General features: G+C 47.6%; 3 protein-coding genes across 3 annotated transcripts; all 3 read left to right on the top strand.

Annotated features, from left to right (window-relative positions):
* The first annotated feature begins 986 nt into the window (after positions 1 to 986).
* On the top strand, positions 987 to 4,170 carry BDV38DRAFT_116486 (uncharacterized protein). Its single transcript, XM_032051044.1, has 2 exons — positions 987 to 3,018; positions 3,071 to 4,170. Exons 1-2 carry the CDS (start codon positions 1,230 to 1,232, stop codon positions 3,994 to 3,996), a joined length of 2,715 nt encoding a protein of 904 aa, XP_031912251.1. The 5' UTR covers positions 987 to 1,229; the 3' UTR covers positions 3,997 to 4,170.
* A 1,234-nt stretch (positions 4,171 to 5,404) lies between these two features.
* On the top strand, positions 5,405 to 7,829 carry BDV38DRAFT_294042 (60S ribosomal uL6 domain-containing protein; the record flags this gene model as incomplete). The annotated part of the gene is made up of 9 exons (XM_032062408.1): positions 5,405 to 5,495; positions 5,572 to 5,860; positions 6,007 to 6,067; positions 6,384 to 6,411; positions 6,524 to 6,676; positions 6,901 to 6,948; positions 7,097 to 7,352; positions 7,488 to 7,665; positions 7,727 to 7,829. The coding sequence occupies 9 exons, from the start codon at positions 5,405 to 5,407 to the stop codon at positions 7,775 to 7,777; spliced, it is 1,155 nt and encodes a 384-aa protein (XP_031912250.1). The 3' UTR covers positions 7,778 to 7,829.
* A 352-nt stretch (positions 7,830 to 8,181) lies between these two features.
* BDV38DRAFT_116382 (triacylglycerol lipase family protein) lies at positions 8,182 to 10,664 on the top strand. Its single transcript, XM_032051042.1, has 4 exons — positions 8,182 to 8,562; positions 8,635 to 8,765; positions 8,831 to 9,647; positions 9,706 to 10,664. The coding sequence occupies exons 1-4, from the start codon at positions 8,482 to 8,484 to the stop codon at positions 10,477 to 10,479; spliced, it is 1,803 nt and encodes a 600-aa protein (XP_031912249.1). The 5' UTR covers positions 8,182 to 8,481; the 3' UTR covers positions 10,480 to 10,664.
* Positions 10,665 to 10,928: the final 264 nt, after the last annotated feature.

The following is a 10,928-nucleotide window of genomic DNA, read 5'->3' as shown; positions in this document are numbered from 1 at the left end:
GGATACTACTACTAGTAGTAGTATGGAATCATGCAAGACCTTCCTGACCAAGCGGTACCTAGAATAACAGCCAGACACTACGCTGTATTTTATCTCTTTAATTCCAATACTAGAAAACTATTAGCATTGGTCCGACACTCCCATCCACTAACAAAGAATAACGACCATAGATGATATGGTTGGAGGGGTTCCCTGAAATTTGGATCTGCGAACCGTGCGGAGGAGGTTTCAATTGCAAGCGGCATTGCAATGCAGAGAAAATTTCAACTACCGCCAATCGGGGCATCGGGCAATACCACTTCAAGCAAATAAGAATAGGGTGGAGAAGGACGACTATCCCACTTTCGGATAGTAAAAGGGACGCTAAGAATCTTTTTTAAGGAGTTGTACTACTCGTAGTACGGAGTTCTTGGACCTTACCTACAAACCTACTAACCGACTAAGTATCTTCGACGGTATTATTATGCCGCTTAGGAGGTGGAAATTAGAGAATAAAAAATAAACAAAACAGAAAATAATACATGATCACAATAAGATTAATATCTACTAACACTAAGCCTATGATAGATTGAATTTAACAAGAGTGATTGTTCCTTTTGCACTTCGTCTTTCTTTCTATCCTGAGCTTGTATTTTTAAAATGGAAGTCGTCATTTTCTTATTCAATTTTTTTTCCCTTTCTTCTTCTGCCCCTCTGTCAGTTTTCTTTTCCATCTTCTTCTAATGCTATTTCCCTAGCACTAAGATACATAAATGACTTTCTTTCTTCCCCTGCTATCATCTTGTTGAAATACAATTACTATGGTAACCGTTAATAATCCTAATTGATCTTCAGTACACTTGATTACCTTTCGAACCCCCCCCCTTTTTTTTTCCTCTCTCTTTCAATTTATATTATCTTCGATCAGCACTCCCCCTCGTTTCCGGTCTACTACCTAAATAAACAACAGTCCTGCAAGGGGTGTGCATGTCGCAAGGGCGTCTACAGGATTGGTCTGGGTCTAAATTGGATCTTTGATTGAATTTTGGATATTTTACTTTTTTTCTGACTGGTAGATGCCCAGTAATCTAGAGTATAGATTGACGCCGTTGGGCTAACTTGCAGACGCCAATCCCTCCTGCGCCTACTGGATCATGCAAGTGCGCGTCAAGGCCGCCCGCATATATCGCCTGTGATTGCCCTGACCCGGTTCCGGGGATAAGGTTCGTGAGGTCTTATATACCCTGTCGATGGTCACTATGGACCGCCCGGAGGACTCAGCGGCGTCCATATTCAGTGCCCCCTTACAATCCTCGTCGTCGCTTTTAGCCCGTCGACGCAAATCACGCTCACATTCTATTAATCGCCCCCCAATCGATCCGGCATCGCCTGAAGTAATAAGCTCCTTAATATCGTCACTCTCTACGATTTCGGTACCTCTTCAGACACATTTCGACAGCGTACCGTGTCTTGATTCCGATACCGACCTTTCGCTATCTGTTTTACCATTAGAACGACACTCCTCCCCGGGCGCAAGTCATGAGCATGGTGTTGGGGTGAGAAAAGGGCCGCCTCAAGCCTTCGAAGAGGCTTCGCATAGTCCCTTTCTACATCCAGATGACGCAGCCACTGCACCAGTCATTCGTATGGCCCGGGCTCCTCCATCTCCAAAGCCAAAAGTGACGACCACCGACGCTTCTGCTTCTCCAATGAGACCTACTTCTAGGGGCTCATACACGTCCTCCAGAGCAGCGTACGAAGACAACACATTCGGCATGATCACAGCCGAACCTGGTCCACGAGTCTCGACTGCACCTAGTATTGCCTCAACTAGTTCCCGGAAAAGTTTAAAGAGTCAGTTTGGCCTGTTGAAAAAGTCGTCTCGGGATTTCACATACGACAAGGATAGGCACGCAGAACGTTTGCGGAAGACGAGTAGCTACAACGACAGTTTAAGACATAGTCTTCCCCGAAGTAGAACCAGTGTACGCTCGATGCATTCCATCGCTGATGTGGCCGAAAATGGCCGGCATAGCCGCACCACTAAGGAGGCCTTTCGAGAACACGGGGCTAACTCTCATAATGAAGAGTACTTTTCGTTGCAAAGCGCGCGCGCGAGCGCACCCAGCACCCCCGGAGGCATCGGAAGTGGCAGGATAATTCCTGTTCGCGAGTCTTCTCTACGTCATAGCTTCTCTTCCAGCTCTAAGCACCGGAGATCTACTCGCCATAGCCGATATTCGTCCACGGCAAGCAAAGATACGAAAGTGGATAGTGACACTGGAATCGAAGCAGAGCATGTGACCAAGAGGATACGAGAGCTGAAGGATCAGCAACAGAAGATCAAGAACGAATTGGAGATAGACGACAGCCCCGACAAGGTCTCAAGGGAGCCGTCCACAAAACACACCCAACTACCGCAAAAGCCTAGTGCAGTCGACAACGGTGGTGAGCAAAGTGCTACTAGAAGCAATAGGGTCAATGTGTTCGATGAGAGCGCTCCAGCTCCAGCTGTTATGACGGGGAGAAGTAGATCAACAACCCGTAATAATCCACAACTCGCATCAAAAGCAACCAATTGCCCGACACAGTCGTTCGTGCCGAGACAATCCTCTGACAAGCTTGACCAGGTTGAAAAGTTGCGTTATCGACGTTCAGTGGAACAGTCAACTACGCCGCGGCACCACAAACGTTCCCCGTCCGGCCCTGTTTCTCCAGGACGCACTTCTGTTGTGGATGAACGCCCATCCAGTGCCGATTCAATCGACCTTGCAGTTCTAGATTATGTTTCCGCTCCTAGACTTACCCAGAAAGTAACCCATCCTACCACTGGCCGCGAGATAGCTTTTTCGGAGGTCGGAGACCCTAAAGGGCATGTCGTATTATGCTGTCTTGGAATGGGCTTAACCAGATACCTGATGGCGTTCTATGATGAGCTAGCACGATCGCTTCATCTTCGACTCGTCACGTTGGACCGCCCCGGGGTTGGCGAAAGTGGGCCTTACATAGATGAGGCGGGGACTCCTCTCGGTTGGCCAGGTAAGGACACCATGCTCGGCCTATGAGCATAAAATTCACTGACCCGCCATAGACGATGTTGCAATTGTATGCAACTATATCAAAGTAACAAAATTCTCAATCCTCGCCCATTCGGCCGGTGCTATTTATGCGCTGGCAACTGCCCTAAGGATCCCCCAGCATATCAGAGGCCGCATACATCTTCTAGCCCCCTGGATCCCACCATCTCAACTGTCTAGCATCGGCTCACAGAGAGCTCCAGTTCCTACGAATGCTGTTCCGTACTCTCAACGAATCCTTCGTGCCTTACCGACGTCTATTTTGAAGGTTGCTAATTCGAGCTTCATGAGCGCAACAAGTGCGAGCTTGACCGCTAGCCTCCCCAGATCCTCTCGGCGCACTAGGCGAAAGGCGACAATAAAAGACTCATCTAGCTCAGCTTTAATTGAAGCCAGCGGCTCTCAACGTTATCCATCCAACCGAGTATACCAGCAAGGAGCTGATTTCCAAGCACTACAAATCAAGAAACTGCAAATACCCAATGGAACCGGAGTTGTAGATAGAGGAACTACAACAAGCCAGGCGGTGACTGAGTTTGAGAAACGTGAACGCCAGTCTGATTATGACAACCGCCTGACGCACAAGGTCTGGGAACTGGCCACCACGAATGCAAATCCGGCGGTGGACCTCGTCGTTTGCTTGGAACGCCGACAGCCGATTGGATTCCGCTATGTCGATATTACCCGCAATGTCGTTATCCACCATGGAAGCAGAGACACGCGCGTTCCTGTTGATAATGTAAGGTGGCTTGGCCAAAGTATGCGACGCTGTGAGGTTCGAATCCTCGAAGGCGAGGGCCATGGGCTGATGGCCTCAGCAACAGTTATGGGTAATGTCTTAATGGAAATCGCCAAGGAGTGGGAGGACTGGATGACAGTAGTCCAGGGTAAGCGTCGAGCAACTATAGGAACAAGGTCAGGCATCGCTATTCAAGCCTAATTTGGCTGAACTGCATCTGAAATTGCTGCATCAAAGTCATGGGAGATTTCGAAGTATCTGGAGAATAATGGATGGGGAAGAAATCGAAAATAAAAAAAGGAAGAAACTTTAAACATTGAAAGGGCGTCAGATAGGTATTTCGAGAGCTCTAGCCAGGACCAGGGCCTCCCACCTGAGCCTATGCTGTCATCTCAAGTGCTACTGTTGCTGGTTTTGCAGTCTTTGACTTTCACACGTTCCTTGACAAGACACACCTCGCCTACTCTGCGATTGTGAAACTCGCATTCACATTCCTATATATATATATATATATATATATATAAAAGCCGACCTGCCCCTGCGTTCGATATGATACCATTGGTGCTTTCAATTTTTTTTTTATCTTGTTCCTTTAGCCTAATACCCAATCATGCTGTATATAACTGTTTAATCTAATTTACAATAAAAAATCGCTTATTACGGAGGAAACCTAAGAAGATGTTATCTATATGATTGATATACGTAGCTAGTAGTCTTGGTGAATAGTATGATTCTGTGACGTAAGATCTAAGCGCGCGGCTCCTGATTTCTAAAAAATTTAATTACTAACTACTAGTACTCCATAACTACTTGAAATGCATGAATGTTACTTCTTCCCGCCCCCACGTCTGCGCTCTCTCCAGTGACGCTTAAGCCGCACTGTACATGTTGTCGTTGCCACCTTCTACAATAAATATTTATTTAAAGGGGGCGCTCAACACCCGTAGGGGCATGACATTATTATCATCCCTAATTTCTCTGTACATCTTCTAACATCAGGTGTCGGAGCTGACTCCCCAGATGTTTACTTACCCTTGGTGTCGGAGCTGCGCCTATGATCTGTCGACGCTGCTAAATTGTTGAAAGAATACCAACTTCAATGCACCCGGAAGCTTACAGACTTTGGGAACACCGATGCCAAAGTTCTAGAGCATTAGAGCAAGCTGTCTTAACCGAACGACTACCACCGCAATTCCTTCGACGCTTCTAATCGGCTTTATTTACTCAAGATGCTACCTCAACGACGCATCAAGCTTCTGGCTATTGCTACTCTAGTGCTGGTTATTATGGTCATCTACTATTCGGTAAAATAGTGCCCTGATTCTTTGCTCATTAATCGTGACTAACAAAGCGCACACCCATTGTTTAGAGTGATGCACGGAGGGTACAGAACCAGAAGTTCTACCGGTCTACTGTCGCCGCGATAGAAGCACACACGCAGACGAAGGAATCTGGGGTAGCTGCAGGCAGTTCCCTGGACGAGCAACGGTTAATCGGGAACCCTACTCATGGGAACGCAGCAAAGCCCGCAGACGATAAGATGGCGCCAGCGATCCCAAGAAACGGCGATGAAGAGATGGAGGAGATATCGATTGCCGGGCGGACAAAAATGACCGTCCCTAAAGACCGCAACAACCCAGAAAGGGAAGACCAGACGTCGAGTACCGATGAACGTATGGAAGCGAAGACCGAGCTCAATAGTATACTAAAACGATCGCCGAGTAAGTGTTTGCAGATTTTATCACTCCCCGGCATACATGTCGCTCGGTTGCTGAGATTGTGCCCGTTGTGCAGTTATTGTCTTTTCCAAGTCCTATTGCCCCCATAGTGCCCGGGCCAAGTCTATCCTCTTAGACAAATACTCAATTGTCCCAGCACCTTACGTGGTAGAGCTTGACCAACATGCACTGGGCCAACCGCTGCAGGCTCTCTTGGCAGAGAATACTGGCCGCCGTACCGTGCCTAATGTTCTAATTAGTGGAAGAAGCATTGGTGGCGGGGATGATGTGGTCGCTCTCGATGAGAAGGACGAGTTGGCGTCAACATTCAAGAAGTTGGGAGGACAGTGGGTACAGGAGGTTAGTCGTAAGGAGGTAGGGCTCTAAGACTGACGCTACTCAATCACGGTGATAAAGCAACCACAATACTTAGTTATGATTATGAATATTATATAATACGTATATATAACTATACACACTTTATACATCTCAGGTTGGACGCTCTTGGTCAGAGGAATTTGTTGGGTGAAGCATTGCGCGTTGCGTCTACGAGGGTAGGTGAAAGGTCATAGATACATAGGTAATCAGAATCATAACTCGGCCATAACTACAGGATGAGTATACCTCTCCGTTTAATGATGGTAGGATCAGGTATGTTTAGTCGTTGATAGTATACTAGACTTGGATATACACGTGATATCATGTGATAAGCTTAAGAGACCGTGAATTGATGAGGATGAGTTGCGCAAGAGAGAAATAACGGCCTCCAAACATAAAGATAATAATAAGACGCACTTCTCGGTCCAAAATATCTGTAGATATATACATACATAATAATTGGTCAATACCATCTGAGACAGGGAATGCCAGGTTGATCCTCAGGCAGGTAAGTGGAAAGGTTATCAAAACTGGTACTGTATATTACCAAAGTCCGGAACAACCCTAGACAGAATACGCTAAACCTGAACGAGTCTTAAGCGACGCACAACCCGTGATTTTCACTCCACCAGAGAAAGCGACCCGGTTGCCTTTGAGGAATTTCGATCCTTTCGAACGACCGACCGCACGACGACATCGACAATTCTCCCTCGGACATTCCACAGCCCACGCAGTCAAGATGCGGTACATTCACTCCGAGGAACGGCTGCCCATCCCCGAGAATGGTGAGCATTGGATCGCCCCTGAATATTGTTTTGTTTCGGTTTTTGGAGGAGAAGCATGAGGCACACATCGCGCAATGAGAGGCCTGAGCCAGGACACACCAGCGCCGGCAGGATGTATACGAGGGGAGGAAATATTTACTCGATCGATGTCGCGGGGAATTACGACTGGTCTTGTTCATCGCTTTTGAAAGGCTCTGCAGACTGATTCGAATTTTATCGTTTAGTGAAGGTTCACATTCGCTCCCGGGTTGTGACCGTTGAGGGCCCTCGAGGTATGCAAAAACCCCATAAGTTGAAGGAGATCTTCTACACCAAGAAGTCACTCTACAAGGATCGGCGTCATGGAGAGAGAACAACCATGAACGGCCTGCTTGGTTTCTCGGCTCGATTCGGTCACTAACGAGACTTCAAATCTTTCAGGCAAGCTGGTTAAGGACCTCTCCCACATCGCTGTCACCTTCGGCCGCCCTGAGAAGGATGTTATCTCTATCGAGATGCACCACGGTGCCCGCAAGGGTGTTGCTACCCTCCGTACCGTTCGCACCATCATCAATAACCTGATTATTGGTGTCACTAAGGGCTTCAAGTACAAGATGCGCTACGTCTATGCTCACTTTCCCATCAACGTCAACATTGAGAAGAACTCTGAGACTGGCCTTTACGACGTTGAGATCAGGTACGCCAAATCCATCCTCCACATGAATCCAATTTCTGTTTTCTGGAGCTGGGAAGTGATTAGGGTTCACTGAGTCACTTGTTCTATGTATCGTGGAAGAAGGAATTCTTGCTGACGGGTTGTCCTTCTAAATAGAAACTTCTTGGGTGAGAAGTACGTCCGTCGTATCACTGCCCAGCCCGGTGTTGAGATCATCACGTCCCCCAACGTTAAGGATGAGCTTCAGCTCTCCGGCAACTCCCTCGAGAATGTCTCTCAGAGCGCTGCCGACATTCAGCAGATCTGCAGAGTCCGCAACAAGGATATCCGAAAGGTAGGGTTCTTTTTCTAAGTTGATCATGATTGTGAAGCGGTTGCTGACCATTCCGTTCCAGTTCCTTGACGGTCTGTACGTGTCTGAGCGGGGTAACATTGTTGAGGAATAGATGATAACGGGGATTGTCCGCCTTGATGGGTAGTTAAGGATGCCAGGGGAATTTAATTTTCGCCTATTTGCATAGGGAAGCAAAGCGGAATTAAAGCAAAAATTTATGGACCATGGAATTCAAATGCCCCCTTTACGTGTCCACGGGTATGGCTTTTCTCGGCTTGGGGAAGAGGCGTGTAGAAAAACGACAAAAAGATGGTGGGCCTCTTAGGAGCAATCCAATTTCCTTTTTCTCTCTTCAACCGCTCCCATACGACTTGAAAGGAAATGCTCAGAAGATCCCAAGGTAGATCCAGGGTCTTTTGTGTATATGTTGTAGTTATCAAAATAGTCATGTGAGTCTAATCCCCAATGGGGAGAAGATCAAGAAATGGATGTGGAGAAGTAATTCCTCGTTTCTCTCCTACTTACCTACACCTACATCTACACCTACATCTACATCTACATCTACATCTACATCTACATCTTCATCTTCATCTTCATCTAACTTTATTTTGACACATATTGTCGCGACACTTCCCCCTTCGCCATTAAACCATCGGTATTGATTGTGTCTTCCCGCATGACATACGCCCCCCTCTCTTCCCCGGTTAGCGAGCATGTGAAAAAGGAAAAAAACGAAGGCCATCCGCTCAAGTACTCCCCTCTGAACATGTGTCAATCCTTTCCCATGCAAACTCTGTCAAGTTGCTTGCGATAGGAATGGTGTCTTGGGTGGCTATTTGCGGCTTATTCGCCGCAGTCGTGAATATGATATTGGACGTCGCGCAATTTTGGAAAGAAGTGCGTTCGAGCCCCATTTTCGGGCTAAGCCAGTGTAAGGAGGCTAATGTAGTATATTTTACGACAATTTAGAGGTTATTGTCATGGTGGAGATCGAAATCGCCCCGCAGCAGACTGCGATACCGTTTAGCTAACGCCCAAACGTACGAAGAATGGGAGGAAGCTGCTTTCGAGTTGGATGAGCTTCTGAGTATGGATCTCTGGTGAGCTTATTATCCTCGACCTTCTTATCATCGGCTGCAGTGTAGCAGACCCTCACCGAAGACAGGCGCCAAAACCCAACAAGCCGTCATTATGATTATCGACTCATTCTGGGCCGGCTGGAGGCCTTGATGGGTGCTCGAGAGGACGAAGATATCCTGACATTGGTCAACCTCCTTCGCTCCGGACTTGTCCGCAATCTAGGCAACATCACCTCTCCCAGGCTGTCGCTCCACGCTTATGCTGGTACAAAGCTCCTGATAGACGATTATATCACCCAGGTTGCACTTTCCATCCAGCATGTGACAGCTCTGCAGACAGCCACTGTTTCTGAAGGTAGATTCGATTCTCAGGCTAAATTAGAGCTATTACACGACACCCGGCAGGCCTTTGGCAGAACGACGCTCCTTTTGCAAGGCGGGTCCATCTTTGGGCTATGTCATTTGGGCGTGGTGAAAGCCTTACACTTACAAGGTCTCTTGCCTAGGATCATTACAGGGACCGCCACTGGGGCACTCATCGCAGCCCTCGTTGGTGTTCACACGGAAGATGAATTGCTGACCTTCCTCAATGGTGATGGCATTGATTTAACCGCCTTCGACCGCCAACGGAAAATGAGACTCGATACCGGAAACAGTCAGTGGCTACCATGCACTACGGGTGACAGTTGGTTGTGGACTTTGCTTCGGCGACTTCAACGGTACATTCAGAAAGGCTACTTTCTTGATGCTGAGGTCTTAGAAGAATGTGTTCGAGCAAATCTTGGTGACCTAACATTTGAAGAAGCGTACGCACGATCGAAACGCATCCTCAATATCACGGTGGCGACGTCGGACAAGGGCGGTACTCCCAATCTGCTCAATTACCTGACCGCACCGAATGTGGTATGTACATGATAGCTCATATGTCTTCCAGGGCCGTTAATGCTGACAAACATTCTAGTTGATTTGGTCAGCAGCAGTGGCCTCAAACGCATCGTCAAACTCACTCTATCAGCCTGTTACAATCTACTGTAAAGATGAAACTGGCTCTATTGTCCCGTGGGGTCTTTCGCGACATGGTTCCTCCCAGTCGGGGCGCCGCACGGAGTACACGGATGCTGAATCACCGCTAGCCCGAATTGCTGAGCTGTTTAATGTGAATCACTTCATTGTATCGCAAGCCCGACCATACCTCGTCCCCTTTCTCCGGTCCGACGTGAATCTTCTAGATCGCCGTCCCACGGGGCAGTGGAGTATCACCCGGTCACTGATGCGCTTGGTCGCTGCTGAGATTCGCCACCGACTGAGACAGCTCGATTATGTTGGTCTTCTGCCACAAGCACTCGCACGACTTCTCATTGAAGAGACTATCCCTGGACCCAATCTCACACTGGTTCCGGATCTCTCGTTGAAGGACTTTACCAAATTATTCCAGAACCCAGACAAGGAGTCCTTGGCTCATTGGATCCTAAAGGGCGAGAGAGGGACATGGCCTGCAGTCAGCGCCTTGAAGGTCCGTTGCGTTATCGAAATCGAATTGGACAAGGGCTACCAGGTTGTTCGTCGACGACGACCAGCTGAGAACCCTTCTTCCTCTGTCCAACATACTATGGGTCAGCGCCGCATGCCAAATGAAGGGATCCCGAGGAAGTGGAAAGGGTATAGTACCGATCGCGACAGAGACATGACAGGTTTATTGGGAAATTTTGATCACCAGCAGGACTGCAATCTGTGAAAGCTTTTGTATCAAGCTTCCTACTTGTGTACGTATGTTCTGATGAGGATTGGAATACAGTGGGGGCCACATACTTTTGGGCCACCACTGTACATAGTTGATTAATCCTGTATGCGCTTTTCCAGCCATAGGGTAAAACCGATGATAATTATCTCATTTCTCAATCATATCTAGGGAAGGGTTAGTTGTATTAGCTGTAAGTCAAGCTTGTTGGATTTAGAAAGTAGAATTTTCATAATTTCGATTCATAGAGAGAGAGCTGTTTCTTTTGCTGCGCCCCTTTCCATTAACTGCTATTATTAGCTTGATAAATATGCCGTGGAGATACCACTTTGATGGGAGCCACAAGGCCCCATACCTACTGGATCTCTATTGCTCAGCAGCACTCAGCCTGGGTATGAAATTATTTATGCTAGGGTAGAACATCCATGAGTCACACACCCAAGTGG

The sequence above is a fragment of the Aspergillus pseudotamarii genome, assembly GCF_009193445.1.
Source record: "Aspergillus pseudotamarii strain CBS 117625 unplaced genomic scaffold BDV38scaffold_36, whole genome shotgun sequence".
In the NCBI taxonomy this organism is placed as follows: Eukaryota; Fungi; Ascomycota; class Eurotiomycetes; order Eurotiales; family Aspergillaceae; genus Aspergillus; species Aspergillus pseudotamarii.
Note: the sequence above shows the minus strand (reverse complement) of the source record. Positions and strands in the feature narration are given on the sequence as shown.